The sequence below is a fragment of the Artibeus jamaicensis genome, unplaced genomic scaffold, assembly GCF_021234435.1.
Source record: "Artibeus jamaicensis isolate MK-2021 breed Jamaican fruit bat unplaced genomic scaffold, CSHL_Jam_final contig_887, whole genome shotgun sequence".
NCBI classification, from domain to species: Eukaryota; Metazoa; Chordata; class Mammalia; order Chiroptera; family Phyllostomidae; genus Artibeus; species Artibeus jamaicensis.
In genome coordinates, this window is record NW_026522003.1 from 1,240,777 (window position 1) to 1,261,160 (window position 20,384).

The 20,384-nt window shown below is 50.4% G+C and overlaps 1 protein-coding gene, 1 non-coding gene and 1 pseudogene across 2 annotated transcripts; all 3 read right to left on the reverse strand.

Annotated features, from left to right (window-relative positions):
• Window positions 1–4,445: 4,445 nt before the first annotated feature.
• LRP10 (LDL receptor related protein 10) lies at window positions 4,446–10,591 on the reverse strand. The gene is made up of 7 exons (XM_037129403.2): window positions 9,697–10,591; window positions 9,249–9,293; window positions 8,407–8,542; window positions 7,289–7,479; window positions 6,153–7,170; window positions 5,683–5,812; window positions 4,446–5,579 (listed from the first exon to the last, which is right to left on the reverse strand). Exons 1-7 carry the CDS (start codon window positions 9,728–9,730, stop codon window positions 4,974–4,976), a joined length of 2,160 nt encoding a protein of 719 aa, XP_036985298.2. The 5' UTR covers window positions 9,731–10,591; the 3' UTR covers window positions 4,446–4,973.
• Window positions 10,592–12,483: 1,892 nt separating this feature from the next.
• On the reverse strand, window positions 12,484–12,579 carry LOC119037325 (small nucleolar RNA SNORA8). Its single transcript, XR_005080173.2, has one exon. It is a non-coding gene; the product is annotated as a small nucleolar RNA SNORA8 (small nucleolar RNA).
• An 845-nt stretch (window positions 12,580–13,424) lies between these two features.
• LOC128625799 (60S ribosomal protein L34-like) lies at window positions 13,425–13,815 on the reverse strand (annotated as a pseudogene).
• Between the last annotated feature and the right edge of the window lie 6,569 nt (window positions 13,816–20,384).

The window sequence follows — 20,384 nt, forward strand, 5'->3', positions numbered from 1 at the left end:
TCACTCGGCAGCACTGTCAGCTTTTCCCTTTAAATGCCACCCCCCTACGTGTCCTCCCCCCACCGCCAGACACCTGGGGAAATTGTCCCGCCCCTGATGAGGTCACACATGCTAATGAGTGATGTCAGCGGGATTCCCTCCTTTCTGCTCCCCCCCACACACCCTTTTGTGTCGCTTCCCTCTGGAAGCACACACACTGCAGTCTGGTTAAGACAGAACAAAGTCAGAGGGCGAAGGAGAGAGGAGTTCGGAGAAGTGTGGTGAGGGGTCGGTGGGTAAGGGGGCTGCGCGCTGCAGGAGGCAGGGGGCCGGGACACGAGGACCAGACGTCCTCCTCCAGGAGCCAGGATTATGAGTCATTTGTCTCTGTGTCCCCAGCCCCCTCGCCCAGTGGCCAGTCCCAGGTGGGTACTCTTTGGCTAAATGGAGGGGCTTCAGGCAGAAACCAAAAGAAACGCAGAGAGAGAGGGACGGTCACTGTGCCACCAAGTTTCCCCGACATTCTCTCCTTCCCCACCCCACTCCCTATCTGCCAAGCCCCACAAAAGTATCTGTTTCCCAGCCTGGCCTCTAGGCAGATGGGGGCTTTGTTTGGGCAGCTCCCTTTTGTCACTGAGTCCGGGTGGTGCAAACCATTGTGCTTCCTCCTCCTTCCTGCCAGGCTCACCAACCTAGTGTAAGTCAGAGCAGGGAAAAAGGGAGACTAACCCTCTGGAAGTTCCCAACGCAAAGGGCGGGGTGGAGAGTGCCAGCCGCTCCCCTCCAGTCCCTCTGGGGGTCAGTCTAGCTCTCTGAAAAGACGGAGGGCCTGTCTTTTACTGTTCCTTTCCTGTCCGGTTTCTTTTACCTTCAGGCCTCCACTCGTGTTCCTTCCCGACACCTGCAAGCGCCCGAATCTTCTGATTTCCTGGCGGCCCCTGACCCTATTTTTGCCAGGTGCTGAGCTAAGCAGCTCCCTGCATTATCACCTTTCATCCTCATGACTATAAGACTCAGAGTGGTAGGCCGGTGGCTGGTCCCCAAATCAATCACGCCACTAGGAGAAAAAGCAAGGACACCAGATTGGTGTGGCTCAGTGGACTGAGCACCAGCCTGTGAACCAAAAGGTCACTGGTTCATTCCCCGTTTGGGGCACACGCTTGGGTTGTGGGCCAGGTCCTCAGCTGGGGGTGTGTGTGCAAGAGGCAACCATTCAATGTTTCTCTCCCTTTCTTCCTCCCTTCTTCTCTCTCTAAAAAATAAATGAATAATTTTTTTAAGTGAGGGCTTCAGAACTCCACCCCTCCACCCAGATCTTTCACCTCTACTCTATGCTGCCTTCCCTGTCAAATACTCCGACTGCCTCCAGTTACTGGGAACACTCTGTATGGTACTCTTCTGCGAACTTTTCCAGTAGAAGGGGGAAATCGTAATCTTTGGACTAACACGCAATGACAGTCCATTTACCTGGAGGTCAACTACAGGGCAACATTGTAGGGTCTAGTGGGAACAGACAAGACTCCCGAGCAGGTACACTACTTATGCACTTTACTCATTGGATAGACTCTCCAGTCCTCAACCACAGACTACTTAATCCTTTATTCACAATTTTAATGTGTCCATGACTCATAGATCAGAAGCACATTAAGAGCAACAAGTCAACTCCGGCTGGTGTTGCTCAGTGGATTGAGTGCAGGCCTGTGAATCAAAGGGTCACCAGTTCAATTCCCAGTCAGGGCGCATGCCTGGGTTGCAGGCCAGGTCCCCAGTGGGGGGGTGCACATGAGAGGCAACCACACATTGATGCTTCTCTCCCTCTCTTTCTCCCTCGCTTCCCCTCTCTCTAAAAATAAATAAAACAAAGTCTTTAAAAAAGAAAAAGCTTGGTAGTTAGGGAAGCAACAGCATAAAAAACTTTTAAAGCAATCATAAGCATTTAAAAAATGCTCTAGTCCTGACCAGTGTGGCTTGGCGGGTTGAGTGTCATCCTGCAAAGTGAAAGGTCGCTGGTCTGATTCCTGGTCAGGGCACATGCCTGAGCTGTGGGCTCAGTCCCAGTCGGTGAGAGGCAAGCGATCGCTGTTTCTCTCTCACATGGATATTTTCCCTCCCTTTCTCCTTCCCTGCCCTTCTCTTTAAAAATAAATAACTAATCTTTAAAAATTACTCTAATGTCATTTGGCACAAAGGCCAACAGCCCCTCATGCTACTATAACTTCTGAAAACATTGCTGAAAAGGAGCCACTGGTTTCTATGAAGATCCTCAGCTTCCCAGAAAAATTTGTTATATTGCAGATGTACTAGAGATGAGTATGTTTTTGAATGGTTTTGTTCCAAAAATGAGTTTTTAGGAAAGTTTTAAATTTAAAGGGGTGAGCTTGATGTAGCTGGAAAACTCAATTAGGTGGTTGGATTCATGTCTATGCTATCAAATTAGAGTGAGTCAGCAGCTGCAGAAATCGGCAGGGCTTCCTGACCATGACTCCTGCCTGCCCTCAGACCAGCTTTAGGCCACAGGAAAAGGTTGGGTTTCACCTTGAACCTTTGGCGCTCACAGCCTTTGTTGTATGGCTGGGGGACTCTTCCTTCCCAGCGGGAACTGGAGCTAGGTTCAGGGTCAGATTCTGCTCCTTAAGGACTGAATTCTGTTATTTCGGACTCCCAGCCCATTCCCCTCTCAAGCTGAGAACATCTCCCACCTCCTCTTACACCCTGATGCTAGGGTCATAGCCTACCCCGATTCTTACTGTTTGAAGTTGCCTTTTCCCCCTTGGGCCACAGTTAAACTCTGGTGACGGTTCTCCAGTGCTCCACACTCTCCTGGTTAGGAACCTGTTTTGGTTTTCCCTTACTTCCTGTACAAGGCCATCTCCCTCTCCCTGCCAACCTGGGGTTTCAGTGTGGCTGATAAACATAGTGTTACTGTGTGCATCTCCTACAGGACGCCCAGCACCTAGAGAAGCTTCCTTTGCGGGCTTGTGAATCTCCCTATACACACAGGCTTTCCCAGTGAACTCTACCCTCAAGTCCTCCCTCCAGCACTTTGCACCTTCCACCCAGAGGAGCATTCTTACCTTAAATCTTTGCTTTCAAGTTACAGAAGAAGGTCTGGGGTAGGACAGGGGATGAAGATACCAGGTCGAAGGTTTCTGAGATGGCTGGCAGGGAAGACAGGCGCATGGAGAGGACAGAGCAGGTGATGGAGGGATGGGAGGGGAAATCACCGTTCCTGATTGCACTGGGCCTGACACGGCGGGACCCAGAGGTTGTGTGCACTTGGGAAGGACGGTCCAAAGAGAGAACAGTAAGCAAGAATGAGGATCTGTAGAGCACCTTCCCCCCAGTCTCTGGAGAGGGTCTGGAGTGAAAAGAACTTGGGTCTTCCCTGAGCCAAGATGCCAGGGCTCCAGGGCAGCACCACACCCCATCTCTGCCATTCCTCAGACTCTCACTCATTGGGAGAGTAAACATTATGCAGTCAGTGCACATGTAAAGATGTTGACAGGGTGATTGACAGAGGGGTGGAGAGAGGCTAGACTGGACAGGAAGTGTAAGGACGAGACTGAAAGTTCCCCTGGGGGGCTGGTTCTATCAGGGATGTCTCAGCTCTGCTCCTGGGGCATCAGACTCCTTCTCTACCCTTTATCCAGATTTAAATGTCAAACCCCGTGACAGCTCCATCACCTTTCTTTTCAGAAGCTGGGTTCCAACACTTTTCGGATTATTTCCTCCTCCATCATTCTCAGCTCTTTGGCTCTGGCCACTGCTTGTGCTCTTGCCTCTTTTCTGAGGTTCAGGGTCCAGCCTACAGCCCTCACCCTCTCAAGTCTGCTTAGCTTGCTTATCTTGTGGACACTCACCCTGACTAGAACTCACAACTCTCTTCAAACTACTAACAGCATTCTTTAGGATCTAGTTTGGACCCTCTTCCAGGATGACCTCTTATATTTGGCCAAATTGATGCCAGCATCCTCACACCCCAAACGTTTTTGATTATTCTCTTGATTAACCTTTGCCTGCTTTGAGGCAGCCTAGCTACTAAAAGTCCATCTGTCTCCCCTGGGACAGACTGTGTGCAGTGAGGGCAGAGGGTGGAGGGCAGGCGTCACAGTTCCCACGATCCAGCGGGGAGTCTGCTGCTGTGATCCATACTCTGGGAGTGCGCCACCAATGGGAGCCTTCTGGCTACAGGGCCCAGCCTGGCAGTGAAGAGGCTTGCCGCTCACCCTGGTGTCAGCCACAGTGGAGCTGGGTCCTGGGTGGTGAGTAGAGGTGGAAAAGGTCGGTTCTTAGGGTCCCTTGAACTTTCTTACCCACTGAGTGGTATAACATTTAAGACTGCGTAGTTAGAAGATCGATAGGAAGAGGCAGAAGCAGAGGCCCACACAAGAAGGAACCGAGAGAGGTGAGCACAGCTGAGACAGGTGGAGAGGCAGGGTGCAGGCTCACAGCTCATGTAACAAAAATTTAAAATTTCAGATTCCTTTATTTTCAGCCTTGATTTCTGGGCAATGACCTAGCTCTGGGACAGAAGCATTTGTTGTTCTTTTTTCAAACAGGCCTTATAAGAAGGGTCACAGTGCGAACTTCAGGCCCTGCCTAAATCCTCCCCTTGTGGGCTTGAGGTCTCCAGCCAGTTGGCATTCTGGTGCTTAAGGCCACTTTTGGGTGGGGGATTGGAAAGGATGGAGTGTTCAGGCCTACGGCCTCTTTAGAACTTTACTTTCTGAAAAGAGCCATCCCAATGGTGTTGTGTGAAGACAGGGTGGTGGCAGAGAGACTGTGATCTCTGGCCAGGTGCAGAGGGAGCTGTGTGTTGAGACCTCTCTCTGCCTGAGACACCTGACTTAACAGCAGCTATACAGGGCCAGAGGGAGGCTCACCAAGTCCCCTTAGACTGAGGGTCAGGGAGGAAAGTAGTGGAAGAGAAGCTATGCTGCTTTCTAAAGGGTTGTTGTCGCTGTGACTAGAGTCTTCAGGGTAGCCGGGCCACCTCAGGCAAGCAGTGGCTCATCCTCTGCTTCAACCACCCAGAGCCCTGGCTCGGCCAGTGGCACCAGCAGCACATCGTCCTCGTCCTCTGGGGACAGGACTATCATGTGGGGTTCAGGCGGGGTTCGGGTTGGTCCTGGGGGCTGGGTTGGTCCTGGGGGCCGAAGACTGGGCAGGAGGCGGCCTCGCAGGGCCTGCACCACTCCGGACAGCAGTGACGGTTCTACGGGCACTGAGGGCAGTGGCCCTGGGGACTCTGGGACAGTAGGGGCAGCCAGAGGTATGCTGGCAGATGGGAGGGGAGCCTTAGCAGGCAGGGGGGGTGCCTGTTCCCCATCATGTCCACCTACTGCCCCAGCCTCACGGGCCAGACCTGTGCTTCCATCTAGGGCTTCAAGGGGAGCATCAGAAGGTGTGACCTGGGGTCTGGTCTCAGAGGTACGGGCTGGGGTATTGGTTCGAGGAAGAAGGCCCCAGCGGCGGAGACGGCGCACCAGGCGGCGCACACAGCGGCTCCGATGGCGGCGGCGGGTACCTGAGGCACCCCCTGGAGTCATATCTTGGCGCAAGATCTGGAGCAGAGAACGCAGGTTGCCCAGCACTGAGTTCTGCGAGGACAGAAGGCAGACAGCAGAGTGGTGAGGAGGGTCAGTGGCAGGGCCACAGTGGGGTTGGGAGCAGGATAAGCTAGGGTTGGGGGTAGTGACTTACATCATTAGGGTTCTCTGTAGGGAAGTCCTCCACAGGTGGGATGGCGCCCTGGGCAATGAGCTGCCCATAAGAGGGAGGTGCCTGCTGCTGCACAATCTCAGCCTCCATTCGGGAGAGGGGGGCGAAGATGCTGGAAGGAATGAGGGCTGCTCAGTCACAGGTGGTTCTGGATGGAGCGGCCTGTCCCAGCCTGAACAGGCCTCTTCCCTCCACACCCAGGGCAGGACAACTGAAACTATGCTATGGTTCTCCCAAGTCACTGAGGTCCCCTCCTTCTCTGAGGCTGCCTTTAGAACCTAGAACTATCCTTCCCTTGGAGAAGCATCCCTCTCCCCAAGCTGGATAACCCCACGAACCAACCCATAAGTTTGTCATGGGAACCTATGCCAAACACGGACACCCTCGTGCTCTCTGGTGGCAGCACAGGCCCTGTCTCCCCCTCAGTCCCCACTCGTCTACAGCCAGCTGACCTGTACTCCTGGGTGCGAATGGCATAGAGCTTGCAGGTGCAGCCCAGAGCAATGACCAGCAGCAAGCCGCACACAAGGCTGCCAATGACCGCAGCTGTAATGACCTTGCGGGGCAGGGCATAGGAGCAGTCCCACTCGTCACTGCCGTCGGCGCAGTCTGGCTGCCCGTCGCACACCCACGTCTCATAGACGCACTTCTCATCCCGGCATCGGAAGTTGCCAGGCTGGCAGTGCCGGCACCGTCTCTCATCTGCTCCATCGGCACAGAAGGTCTGGTAGTTACAGCGGTCAGCAGGCAGGTAGCAGGCTGTGGCACCAGGGGTGCCTGCAGGCCCACAGGGATAGTGTCCGGGTGGGCAGCCTGGGCAGTTCTCCTCATCTGTGCCATCGGCACAGTCCCATGAGCCATCACAGCGCTGTGCCTCACTGTAGCAGCGCTCACCTAGGCCCTCACTGGCCCCCAGGCCAGAGCCCGAGCCACAGGGTTGGTCCCAAGGCAGGCAGTAGCCCTGTACGTGGTAGGTGGCATTGAAGCCCCGACCATTGCTCCAAGGAACTGTGTGGTAGGCCACAATGGCTTGGCCAGACAGTGTCTCCACAGTGACAGCCTTGCCATTGTTGAAGTGGGTGAGCCTGCGCAGCCGCCGGGAGATCTCAGGGGGCCCAGGGCCGTCATACACATGCACTGAATCATCATAGCCCAGATCCAGGGCTGTGAAGCGCACTGCCAGGCGCCGGCCGTCGTGGGGGTCCAGCAGCCAGAGACAGTACTGGGGATGGGAGACTGAGGCCAGGTGTGAGTAGCCAGGGGAGGAGAAGACCCCATAGAAGTCTTCCAAGGTGTGATTGCAGGGTAGGGTGGGAGGAGAGGCTGGGGTCAGGTCAGGGAAGGGATCTAAACTGCAGCCTGCCTCATCTGAGCCATCTCCACAGGTATCGACCCCATCGCAGTGCTGGGCCGAGGGCACACAGCGGTGGTTCAGGCACTGGAACTCTTCCTGCAGACATATCAGCCAATCTGCAGAGGCACCACAGAGAAGGGCTGTGAAGCGCTGGAGCTGGTGGGATCCTCCCCTCCTCCCTGGGGCTTCCACTGCCTGTGTTAATAGCCCCATGGACATCCCTGTCTAGCTCACCTTGGCTGTAGGAGAGTAGAAAGCCCTGGCCCATAGGTGCTCTGGCCCCAGCATAGCTGTAGGTGATGGTGACGTTGCCCCCAGGTAGCTGCAGAGGGCTGGCAGGTGCCTCGCACAGGGAGATCTGTGGCTGGAGAGGGGAGCGTAGGGTTAAGCGCTCTGAGCCACAGGCCAGGTGCAGTTTTTGGAACCTACGGAGGTGGAGGAGAACAAGATGTAAGATATTCTTGACTGCTGCTGGTTTCTTCCTCCCACAGGCCTTTCCTACCCCCAAATGCACAAATATCTACTATTTACAATCCGAATAGCCAAGTGAAAATTGACTTAGCCAAATTCCTTAGTAGTCAATGGCAACAGTCCTAACAGAGGCCAGTGGCACCATGAGACTATGAGATACATCCTGAAAAACTAATTTGTTTTCTGGGACTGTGATAAAAACAGGTGTATTGCTTTCCAGTTGTTACAGCACTGTCACTCAGTGTTAGCAGTAACCGACAATTACCATACAGTTGATTAACCAGAACTTGCCATCCCTTCCAAATGCCTGGTGGTTCTGAGACCTGGGAACACCAGCACTTCGATCCCTCTGCCCCAACAGCCTCTCCCCAGATTGCCCCTCTCTCTTCACCTACCCCTTTCTGGGTAAACTGATGAGAAGTGAACTGTGTGAAGCAAATACCTAGGTAATTAACATGGGCCCCAATCCCATGGACCAAGGTTGGAGGAGCCTGGGGAGACCTGGACTATTTAAGAGATATGGGGAGGCCGAAGGTTCTAAACTGATTAAGGGAATACCTCTGAACCCTGGGCAAGGATGTGCAAGGATTGAAGCACTCCTCACAGCAGCCATATAATAGCCCAATTCTGTTTCTAGAGAGACTATTGACCTTCAGAAATGACCAGGACCCAAGCTAGATGTTCATCCCTACCCACCTCCAATTCACTGTGTCTGGTCAAAAATAAGCCAGGCTTTTAGGACAGATAAGGCTGAATCATATTCTACTCTTCCCGCTGTTGACAGAGATAGAATTTCCACAAAGAAGTGACCCCTGAAGGCTTTCCCATGATGAAGCGGGGAGGGGCAAGGGAGTGGAACAGAGACTTGCCCTGCTTCTCACCTGACTGTTACAGTCTGATCCTTGCTGCCAAGGATGAGCCAGGTGCAGGTGGCAGGGGAGCTGCGGCTGTCTCGGCCCAGGGGCCTCTGTAAGATGCCCTGTACTTCCAAAAGCACTGCTGGGGGGTCCACACAGGCTGGTGAGACAGGCAGGGAAACTGGTTGAGAGTCTGTTACCAACCCACCTCTCCCCACAGGCTTGACGCCTGGGTTCTTCAAGAAGGAGCAGACAGCCCTGGCTGGGTAGCTCAGTTGGTTACAGCATTATATCCATAAGCCAAAGTTGCAAGGTTTGACCCTGGCCAGGGCACATACAAGAATCAAACAATGAATACGTAAGTAAGTGGAACAATAAACTGATGTTTCTTTCTCTCCCTCTCTCCTTTCTTGTCTCTCTAAAATTAATTTTTTTTTTAAAAAGGAGCAAAGTTCCCCTGACCACCATACTCTATATAGTCAGTCTTCAGTGGGTCCCCTTCCTCCCCATATGCATCATGGCTTCACCTTAAAAGTAACAAGAGCATAAACAATCTGAGCTCTGCTTTGTGCCAGCCACTGGGGCCACTCGGCCAGGTGGAGCAGGAAATACTGTCTCTACTCTCAGGGAGACTACATTCTGGCTAGGGAAATCAAGCATGGAGACTTGGAAAAAACCCCAAAAGTGCGTAACTGCCAGGTGAGGGCTCATACTGGGTCTCCGTTTCCCCATCTGTAAAATAAAGGGTGGATAATCTCCACTCAGAAACTACGGTAAGTACCAGAAGAATTCAGAGAAGAGAGACTCCTTCTCTTGGGCCTTCCCTCATATTACCAAGCCCCAAGGCCCCAGAGACATCTGCTCACCAGGATTTGGGAAAATTATCCGGTCTGGATGTGCCAGCGCGCCTCCTAGAGGAAGAGCGAGAAAGGGCAGGAGAGGGAGGCATTTAGAAGTTTTCAACTGTACAACTCAAGGGGGAAAAGGAGCCACCTGGGACTTCCCGGTAGTTTATGGGAAGGGGTAGTGAAGCAGGGGGGCTACCGCGTACAACCTCAAAGGTAGGTCCCGCAGCATGGCCCGAGGGGTGGCCCGGAGATCTTGGGAAGCCGGAGGGAGGATGAAGGCTGAGGGAGCGACTAAAGACTTCTTTGGGGCCGGGGCAGGCCCCGCCGAGTGCGGCGGCAGGGCTGGGGGCACGGACTGGCAGGGTAGGCTGAGGGGCAGCAGAGGAGGAACCGAGCTAGAGCGTCCGGGGCCGTGACAGCCCTGGGGGCGGGGTGCCGAGTGCGGAGTTTCGTTTCGGTTTCTCACCCAGAAGGAGGAAGAGTAGGATGGCCGGCAGCATCCTGAGAGGTCCGGAGCAGCAGAAAGGGTTCCGAAGCGTCTGTCGTCTACCCAGTGCGGAGACGGTGCCGCTCCGAGCGTCCAGGCTCCCCAGTGCCGCCTCCCCGAGGGGGCTCCATGGCCCGGGCTCCTTGACCCTTACTCGGGATGCCAGGGCTGGGGGCGGGGAGGCGGCGACGGAGAGCAGGGGCGGTGACTCTCGCCAACTTCGGAGTTGTCTCCCGGGCTGCCGCCGCGTTCCCACTGAAAGCCGCCTCTCGAAGCCGGCTCCCGAAGCCCCGGGAATCGGCTGGAGGCCAGGTTCCGGGGCGCGCCCTCGCCTAGAGCTCGCCCGCAGGCCGCGAGCGCCCGGGTTCAGGCCAGGCCGCCACCTGCCGGGGCTTGAGGCCACTTCCTCTTCGAGCCAAACTTTGCTGCCCCTCACCTGCACGGCGGGCCGGGGGGCCGCTTAACTCATCCAGTGCGTCTACTCGGAGGAACGCGGCAGGAGAGCGGGGAAGGGGACAGGAAGCACTGCCCAGCTCCCCGGCCCTCGTCGGGCGGCACCCTAGGGCTCCGAGCAGCCGGGGCAGAAGAAGGGGGCGGGGACCGGCCTAGTCCCGCCCGCGCGCTTTAACCCCTTTCCTGCACTGCCGGGACAGGTCCGACAGGCTTCCCGACGAGCACTCGGTCTCCAGTTTTATCTCGGCCGTGTTTATTCCTGTCGGTGTAACTCGTTTGTTTCAGGACACGTTTGTCAAAGACAACTGCTTATTCCGTAACTGTCATGTCTTTCCTTTGGACTCAAGCTCTCAGGACTTTTCTTGTGCCAGTATCTGAGCTCCGGTAGCACTTTTTGTAGTTAGCCTCTATTATAGAACTTACCACTCGGAGTAATAACTATTTGTTTACTCGTCACTCCAGGCCCCGCCCTGCCTCTTTTCCGAAAACTGAAACTTCCTGTTTACCTTTGTACCCACAAGGCTTCTCTCCGGCTCCGACACAGAAAAAACTCAATAAATGGTAAATAAATGAGTAAACGTGACTTCCCCACTTGCTGGCTTTGTGACCTTGAGAAAATTATTTAACCTTCCTGTGCTTCTCAGTTATGAAATGGTGGTAATAATCGTGCATCTCCCTGGTAAGGTTGTCAATCCTTTAGGGAAATAATGCAAGTTGAGCATATAGAAGGTGCTCCATACCTGGTAGTAATAATAATTATTACTCACAGGAGATATTTATAACTTATGGGAGCTCGGGGTTACCGATTTCCTGTGGCACTGATAGGTAAGATTAATAATACCGAGAGCAAATATTTTTTGAGCTTTTTTTTCACATTTCAGGCACAAATCTAAGCACTTTTCGAGTTTTTGCTCTTTTATTCCTCTCGGCAATCTTGAGAGGTAAGATACTATTGTTATTCCCATTTTACAGTTAAGAAAACTCCGGGTTCAGAAAGATTAAGTATTTTTCCCAAGATCATGAATCTAGTACATGCTGAAACAAAGTTTTGAACCTAGGCGATCTTGCTTTGGATAGAACGTACACTTGGGTCCTTACTACTCCCGCTGCTTTACAAATGGTGCAAAACAGTTTTATGCTAATGACATTGGCTTCGATATGTTCAAAACTGGGATTTCCGCGGGGCCTGAAGCCACAGAACTGGCCAGGAAAAGGCCTTTTCGCCACTTGGACCCATGCCTCACCTCTCTCTGCTCTCTACTGCAGCCCTTGGGATTAACAGGGGTGAGATAGACCCTCCATGTAGGAGGAGGATGTTGAGCAAAGGCAAGAGAGGCAAAGAGGTTGAGGGAATTAAAAATATTTAAGTTCTGAAAGCGATCATGGAGCTTTTAGTAGAGTGTTTGGCTGTGTTCTCCATGCTGGGTCCTTAGCTGATGCCTGGAACTCTTAGGACTTCACCTTAGCTTCAGGGAGCTTTCAGTCTAGTTGGAAAAAGAGGTCAGATACACAAATTAAAAAGTCAGAGAGCCATGGGGAGTACCCATGGCAGCCAGAATGTGGGTGGTTGGGAAATGGGGACAGTTGGGAAAAGAAGCAGGACAGATGGTGGTGAGATGGGAAGAGTTGAGGGAGGAAGGAGGAAGAGAGCCCATGTCTGGTATGCTGAATAAACAGAAAATTGCTGAAAATAAAATCAAGATCTATGCTGTTGGGAGGAATCATCATCATCACCACCATCATTCGGAAGAAACTGCACCAGAGTAGAACAATAGCCAATACTTTCTGAGCTTTTTATTACTTATTAGAATGACTTCCAAGTACAAGGCACTGTGTGAAACATATTTGAGAGTGAATTCAAACCAAAAAAAGATGAGGAAGAAAAGAGGACCAAGGTGCTTATAATGAGTTTAAGCTTCAATTTGTTTAGTGAGGTTAAGTGTCCAGGCTTACACAAATCACATCCTAGACCATCAAGTACATGTAGGAATGGGTCTATGGAGATACGGTTAGAATTCTTTCAGGAATTATGAAAAATAATGGAAGCAGAGGAATATGGGCAGAAGTTTGGTTTTCAAAATGACAGCACAACTTTTACAGAGTACTCACTGTATGCTTGGCGCTGTTCTAAGTACTTCACGTATCATTTAATCCTCACCATACCTCTAGGAAATTATAAAACCTCCTTGTTTTATAATTGAGGAAACGGAATCACAGATAGTTTGGATAATTTGCTCAAGATCAAACTACTAGCACGTGCAGGAGCCAAGGTGTTACCGTCTCAATATTTGTGTACCGCAAATTCTTTTTTTCTAGTGTATCAATAAAAATACTGGGTTTAATATGCATGAAACCAAAAAACCAATGATGCCAGATACTGCATTTATATTGTACTGTGCTTTGAACACTGTCCCCCCAAATTCTTTTGTCGATTTTCCTAACCCCGAGGATGATTGTCTCAGGAGGCGGGCCTTTGGGAGATGCTTTGGTCGTGAGGGTAGAACCCTAGACTTTTCTGCTGTGCGAGGACACAGTGAGAAGGCACTGGCTGTGAACCAGGGAGAGAAACTTCACCAGAAGGTGACCACGTCGGCCCTTAACCTTGGACTTCTGAACCTCCTGAATTGTGGACAATAAATTTCTGTTGTTTATAAGCTACCCAGTTGGTGGTAATTTTTTTTTAAATAGAAGACTGAATGGACTAAGACAGAAACTTGGTCCTGAGAAGTGGGGGTGCTGCTGTAACAAATGCCTAAAAATGTAGAAGTGGCTTTGGGGCTGGGTAATGGGTAGAGCCCGGAAGAGTCTGGAGGTGCATGCTGGAGACAGCCTCCATTGCCGGGAACAGACTGTTAAGGGCAATTCTTGTGAGGGCTCGGAAGAGGAAGAGGGCTTCGGTTTTCTTAAAGAATACGTATGTGGATGCAAAAATGTTGTTAGAAATATGGACAGTGCAGGTTATTCTGAGAGGTCTCAGATGGAGTTGAAGGGTATTGGAAAGTGGAGAAAAGGGGATCCAAAGTGGCAAAGAGCTCTGCTTAACTCCGTTTGAGTCCTAGTGTTGTGAGGAAGGGAGAACTTGTGAGCAATGAAATTGGATATTTGGTTGAAGAAATTTCTAAGCAAAATGTTGAACAAGCAGCCTGGTTTCTCTTGAATGCTTATACTAAAATGCAAGAAGACAGTACAGGTGGAATTTGTCATCAAAATGGATGTAGAATTTAAAGATTTGGAAAAATATTTTCTTTAGCCTTTTAATTATTTTTATTGCTCAAAAAAGTTTCATTTTTTAATTTAGCTTTCTGACTCTGTGCTCATGCCTTCAATACTTTCACAACAATTTTCTGCTCCTCAATAAGGAAGGCACGCTTGATCCTGTCACGGACACACTGAGCACACACGGGTCCACCGTAGGCTCCGCTGACCGTTTTTTTTTGTTTCAGACGACCTCATTAGAACTTTAGGTGTCACAGCACGAACTCCACGATGTCGGCCTGGGCACATGCCACATGCAGATTTTGGTGCTTTCTCAACCTTTTTGGTATAAAGGTAAACAATTCTATTGCCAGGGGTTCAGGACAGTCTCGTTTTGTTGGAGGCCGTATTGTAGGACAGCCTCCGATGGTATGTCAAACGCTGGACCATTGTGAATATCTAATGACACCGTTCCCCTGGAAAATTCTTATCACTGTCTAATATAGTATATGTTTTATGCATTTACCTTGCTTCCTGCCTGCTCCTCTCACAAGAATGTAAGTCTAATGGGGGCAGGGATTCATTTGTTAGCTGGTGTTTCCTCGGTGCCCAAGTACAAAGTAGGTAATAAATGTTTGTTGAGTGAATCAATTAGTCAGTGACCATCAGCCATAGGCATTACATAGATTATATCTTTTAATCTACTCAATTACCCTTTTTACTATTAACCCCATCATAAAGAAGAGAAAATTGAAGCTTAGGGAAGATGTATAATGTGCTGAAATTCACCCCAATAGTAATTGTACAACTGGATTCAAACCTAAATCCTGTCATTCCAGAGCCCTTGCGTCTGATACTGTGCGGTACTGCCTCTGGTGTACTAGAAACTATGTTTAAAAAACTGGTAAGATGCATTAGTCCAGAGGAGGGCGATATGAATGGTGTGGGGTCTTTAAGCCATATCATGTGATAGGCTGTTTGTGGAACCAGAAAGTTTTACACATAAAGAAAAGCTTAACTTTCATGAGGGATTGAATACACAAAAACTAGATCCAAATATTTGAAGAGCTGTAGTGTAAAGCAAAAATTTGTTTATATTGTGTAGTCTGGAGAGCAGAAACAGGAATTAATGGAGCAAATAAAGAAAGTCAGCCTATTCCCTGCTCGAGGCACAGAAAACTGGGGGCGCAGGTAGGGTGAATGCAGAGGGACATCTGTCCCTGTGTCTTCAGGGCTCCTTGACGACTATGGACTCCCTCACGGCTTTCAGGGTGTCAAAACTTCCCAGAAGAGAAGGGCAAAGGGAAATTCTGAGAGCAAGTTGCCTTAGATGGTCACATGAAGCCAAAGAAAGTGAAAGAATGTACGTAATTGCGCTTTTATTTCAAAAGAGCAGAATTCCTAAAATGGGATTACTGGGTCAGAAGCTATAATCAAAGGGAGTATGTAGGTTTTGTTTGTTTGTTTGTTTGTTTGTTTGTTTAATGGTCAGGGAAGGCTGCTCTAGGAGATGACAATGGAGTTGAGATCAGGAAAATGAGAACCACAGAAAAGAACTTTTATTGTCCTCATTTAATTTTTTAAAAAGATTTTATCGATTTATTTTTAGAGAGAGGGGAAGGGACAGAAAGAGAGAAACATCCATGTATGGTTGCCTCTCACAATGCCCCTTACTAGAGACCTGGGCCAAAACCCAGGTATGTGCCCTGACTTGGAATAGAACCAATGACCCTTTGGTTTGCAGGTGGGCACTCAATCCACTGAGTCACACCAGCCAGGGCAAGTGTGTTGTTTTTAATTGTAATAGGTGGTGCAGGTAACTGTTTCAGGAAAATTTTAGAGCAGGTCACATTCCTGTAAGTTTGAATGTACTACTCTCCAATTCTCTTCACCAGCATTGGATGTTACTGCCCTCATTTTCTTTGATACTCTAAATGAAAAAATTACAACTGGCCCTGACTAGTGTGGCTCAGTGGTTTGAGTGCCTGCCTGCAAAAGAAAAGGTTGCCAGTTTGATTCCCAGTCAGGGCACAAGCCTGCTGGCCAAGTCCCCAGTAGGGGGCGTGTGAGAGGCAACCACACAGTGATGTTTCCTTCTTTCTCCTTCCCTTCCCCTCTCTCTAAACATAAATAAACAAAATCTTTTTTAAAAACTTGTAATTGGTTTATTTAATTTGCATATCCCAAACTACAGTGGGGTTGGTCATCTTATATCGTTTAGCCACTTGACTTACCTAGTCACTAATATCCTTTGGTCATTTTCCTTTTGAGTTATGTTTTTCCTATCAATTTTTAGTCTCTCTTATTTTTTTTCATTTAGATGTAGATGTTTGATTCAGAGACATTTTCACAATCTATTGTTTGTCTTTTCAGATTTATTATCTTTTTCCCATTAAAATTTTAAATTTTATGAAAAAAAAGTGAAAGAAGGAAAAGGCCTGGGGTGGAAAGAAAGGTCGGCCACAGTTTCAGTAAGTTTCTAAAAATCCTCATTGGGGATATAGAGGAGGTTGGGTTAAAAAGACATGACTGGAGAAGGAATGCAGACAGCTCTTGGAAAACCTTGGCTTGAGAGAAAAAGGGGAGGTTGGGGAAATCATCCAAGACTGCAGAAGTATGCAGAAGAGAGCTTTTCAAGATGGGGAAACTTCAGTGTTTGCAGGGAGTGGGGAAGTTGAAGACCCTACCATATGGTTAGGGGAGCAGGCTTGCTTGTGCTTTGGAAGAGCATGAGGCGGAGGGCTGGGGACACCTCTTGGAGGTCTGAGAGTGACCTCAATCATGACCATTGTTTGAGCCCCTGGTATATTACAAAATTAAATACTAAGACAGTTTTGATAATACTTGGTATATTTGAAATGTTTATATTTAGCAAGTGAAACTTTTGACACCAGGCAATAATATAGTGCTATTCACAAAATACCTACAGACAATTTTTTAAACTTCAAAATTTAAGAACCTTGTAAGTATGAGGCTGAGCTTAAAGGATTCTCCTGGCCCCAGGGTGCGGATGAGTTTAGGAGGATGTGTGCAGGTTAGAGGCTCTCCTCATCCCCCAAGGTCTCCAAAGGCCGCAGAGAAGTGTCACGGAAATGTCCCACCCTTACATAGAGGCGTTACAGAGGCCCGCTTGCCTTGGTTAGAGGGAGTTCTGTCACAGCATTCTGCAGTCCAGGAGAGCGGACCCACCTGGACCCCCAACCAGAAGCCTAGGCGATCAGCATCCTGGAGTGATCAGTGTCCGAGGCATCCACAGGGGGGCAGTGTGACAACTCAGAGGACCTCTGAAGAGAGGGCTACTAAGTGTCTCTCTTCCTCCCGCGGATCTTCTGTCCCAACCCCTTCAACATTGTCCTTCTCAGAGTTATTCGAGGGCTGCCCACCAACCCCCACACAGGGACGGGAGAAGGAAACTCTGACAAAGCCCTCTCTGCACCTGGAAGACTAAGGCTTGCCATCTTGTCGTGTCCATAGCACCACCCCTTTAAGTGCAGGTGTCCTGGGTGGAAACATGAAAAGTGGGAAGGGGGTCGGGACAGGCTGGTGGTATCTGTAGTCCTGTGCAGGGAGGGGTGGGGCAGTTGGTTTTGCCTCTCCTTCTCTTACTTCGGGCTTGATTTGCAGTGCCAATACCCAGCACAAGGGGGAGCTGCCACCTTCCAAAACTTGCCCAGCTGGTCTCTGCTGTGTAGGGGGGGGTGCACTGCCCGCAGAGAGGGGTGGGTCTTTGGTCCCCTTCCCCAGTTTTCCTCCACCCAGAACTTACATGCAGTTTTGTGCAGGCATAGGGTGGGGGTACCTCTGGAGCACAGGCCAGTAGAGTGGAGGAGACAGGGGACAACTGGAATGGAGCTTAGAGTGCTGTAGGGAAGAGACCCTGCTGCTGAGCTCTCCAGGTCAGGGTCCAGAAGCGGCCGGGACAGGGATACAGTCGGAAGGATCTATATTTCCAGAAGAGCTGGGCCAACACAACCCAGTACTCGCCCCTCCCCCTTTAGGGGGAGGCTGGTGGGGAGCGTCGGCGTGGAGGGAAGAGGCCTATAGGGACAATATAGTGGTTCTGGAGCTATAACCCTCTTTACCTCAATATATTCTTCTTTCTTTCTTTCTCTTTCTTCTTTCTTTTGTCTTTTAGCCTTTTAAAGATTGAGGTGATGCCCTGGCTGGTGTGGCTCAGTGGGTTGAGCACGGGCCTGCAAACCAAAGGATCACAGTTCCATTCCCAGTCAGGGCACATGCCTGGGTTGCAGGCCAGTTCCCAGCAGGGGGTGCACGAGATGCAACCATATATTGATGTTTCTCTCCTTCCTTTCCCCTCTAAAGATAAATAAATAAATAAATAAAAATGTTTAAAAAAAGATTGAGGTGAAAAATAAAGTTACAGAAATAGAGTTTACAGAAATAAAATAAGCTTAAGTGTATATATAGTTCAATGATTTTTTAACTTACATATTCACTACTTATTATGCATAATACTTATGTACATGTGTATACAACACAAGTACTTGAGTACTCACAAGTACCACTGTTTACTCATGTATGTCACAGTTCTCATCGTCAATTCAAGCCAGCAAAATATAAAAAAAAAAAAAAAAAAAAAAAAAAAAAAGTGAGGAGTCCTGGCTGGTGTGGCTCAGTGGACTGAGTGCCTGCCTGCAAACCAGGGGTTCACCAGTTTGATTCTCAGTTGGGGCACATGCCTAGGTTTCGGGCCAGATCCCCAGTGGGGGTGCGCGAGAGTCAAGCACACACTGATGTTCCGCTCCTCTCTTTCTCCCTCCTTCCCACTACTAAGGATAAGCTAATGATGGCATTGAGAGGAAACGCATGTGGCTGAGAGGTTGACTTCTAATTCTGTGTTTCTCCGAGCTCATTATCATCTTCCCTCAGGAAGCCTTTTTAGACTTTTCTAACAGCAGCCCAATAAATTTTACTACAGATTAAAAAAAAAACAGTAAGGACAGTACATGTTTGTCCAGTGGCTGCGATGAGGTCAGTATTACTACAAATCATAGTCACTCCTTGACAGGATGGCACGATCAGTGCCTTAGATGGCAACAGCCGGCTGTGTGATCATTTGCAGCGGCTGTATTTTGGGAATCCAAAATGAGACAAATTGTCATGTCTGAATACACTAACTCACAGGACCTCAGGAAGATATTATTGGATGCAAGGTATATGGTCAGGGCAGCCACACTCCTAGCACAGAGCCAGGCACTGAGTGGCTAAGGAGAGCATTTTTGGGAATCGATCCTGCTCTCTGGCCTGGTGCTACACGTCTCTGGAATCTGGGCGAGGGGTGACGTCTTTGACCACAGGCAGGATCAAAATGAGCTGCAGCCTGTTGCATGCGTGAGTCTGCTAGGCCTTCGGAGGCACTGGTGTCCTGTTCCCCTTTTCTTACCCTTCCCCCCTCCAGCTTTGTGGTCAGCCTGTCCTTGCGTCATGCAGACCCCATGATCGCATCTTGCCCCAAATCAGGGAAGTGCCCCTAGCGGGAAATCAAGTGAGCGAGCAGGAAGTGACCCATGGTGAGGCAGCTCCACACCTGGCCTGGTCCCTGAGTCAATGAGCTACTTCAGACACTCAAAGGAAGTCCTTCCGCCAATTCGCCACAGTGTGGACACCTCTTCTGTTCCCTCTTCTGCCCCTCCCTCCCCAGGTGTGGGTCTTCAGGGGCAGGAAGCTAATCTCCACCTCCTCTAAGCCACAAAGGGGCCCTTGGAGGAGTAAGGGATTCTGGGAGTACTTGGCCGCAGCATGGAGGCAGAGGAAGCTTCCGCCCCCTGGAATGTGGTGACAACTCTGATCTAGGGTGCCTGATCCTGTTGTGGAACCCCTGGGCCTAGGCCTGGTGAGGGACAGGAGAGGACAGAGGGGGTTGGGCCTGACTGGGGAAGGCTGGCCTGGAAGGCACTCAGCCATCGGCCCTGGGCCAGGGTGGAAAGTATGTGTGTGAGCTCATTTGGAAGGTGGCTTTTGGCCAGTCAGGCCTGCCTCCCTTTCAGGCCCCTGCTGTCCAGCCTCCTTGCAGGCTGCCTCTAGATCTCCCCGCCCCCTCCCATCTCGGGGTCTCCCCTGTCTCCCAAGACTGTTTGAAGGAGGAAGGCAAATACCCCCAGGTTAGGTGTGCAGAAATTGATCTAAAGGAGGTGAATTCAGGTTTAAGGGGAGGGGGAGGTTGGAAGGGGGAATGGGAACTGCCAGACAATGGAACATCCTTGACTGGGGGCTTCCTTGGGGTTTTAGGGAGTGGGAACTACCTTGAAGGCCCCCCCCAGACCCTTGCCACAGCCATTCAACTATGCTCTTCCCTCCCCCAACCTGCTGCCGTTGCTCTACTCAGTGCCTCAGCTTCTGTGTCCGGCTGCTTCCTTTCTCCCCTGGCAATGCCTGCTCTTGCCCCCATGACGAGATGTGCCTGCTGGCAAAGTAGATTCCCGAGGAAGGGCCCTTCTCCCCCAGTACCCAGTCCTCATGCTGATGTCGGATGCACTGCAGGGCAGAGCAGTCAAGCGCACGTGCATGCCGGGAGATCCCCTGCCATGCCGACACCCAGCTAAGAGGGGTCCACATGGGAAGGGATACTCAAGAGACATGGTCAGAATCTGCCTGTACAGAAAAAGGAGGAAAAAAAATCAGACGACCCGGGGTTTTAGTTTTGGACGAACAAACTGACTTTCAGCAAGTCTGATTTGGGCCTCAGTTATGGAATCTGTAAAATGGAGGCAGTGTTACTACCTGCATCATTGAGGGCTGTGAGGATCTTGGCAGATGTCAGTTTCCTACATTTGGAAAGGGAAAAAGGAATACAGAGGGGTTCCAGGGAGAGGACTGGGATGTCCATCAGATTGTGGGGAGAGGGGGCCCTTGGGGAGGAACCCTGAGAGGTCAGCTGAGCTGGTTAGGCTGTGTGTGTGTGGGGGGCACTCTGCTCAGTCCCCTCTTCTTTGGGTTCCACTTAGATCTTCCCCTCCCACCCTGCTGACCCCCTGCCTGCCTGGCAGCCTTGGAGGTAT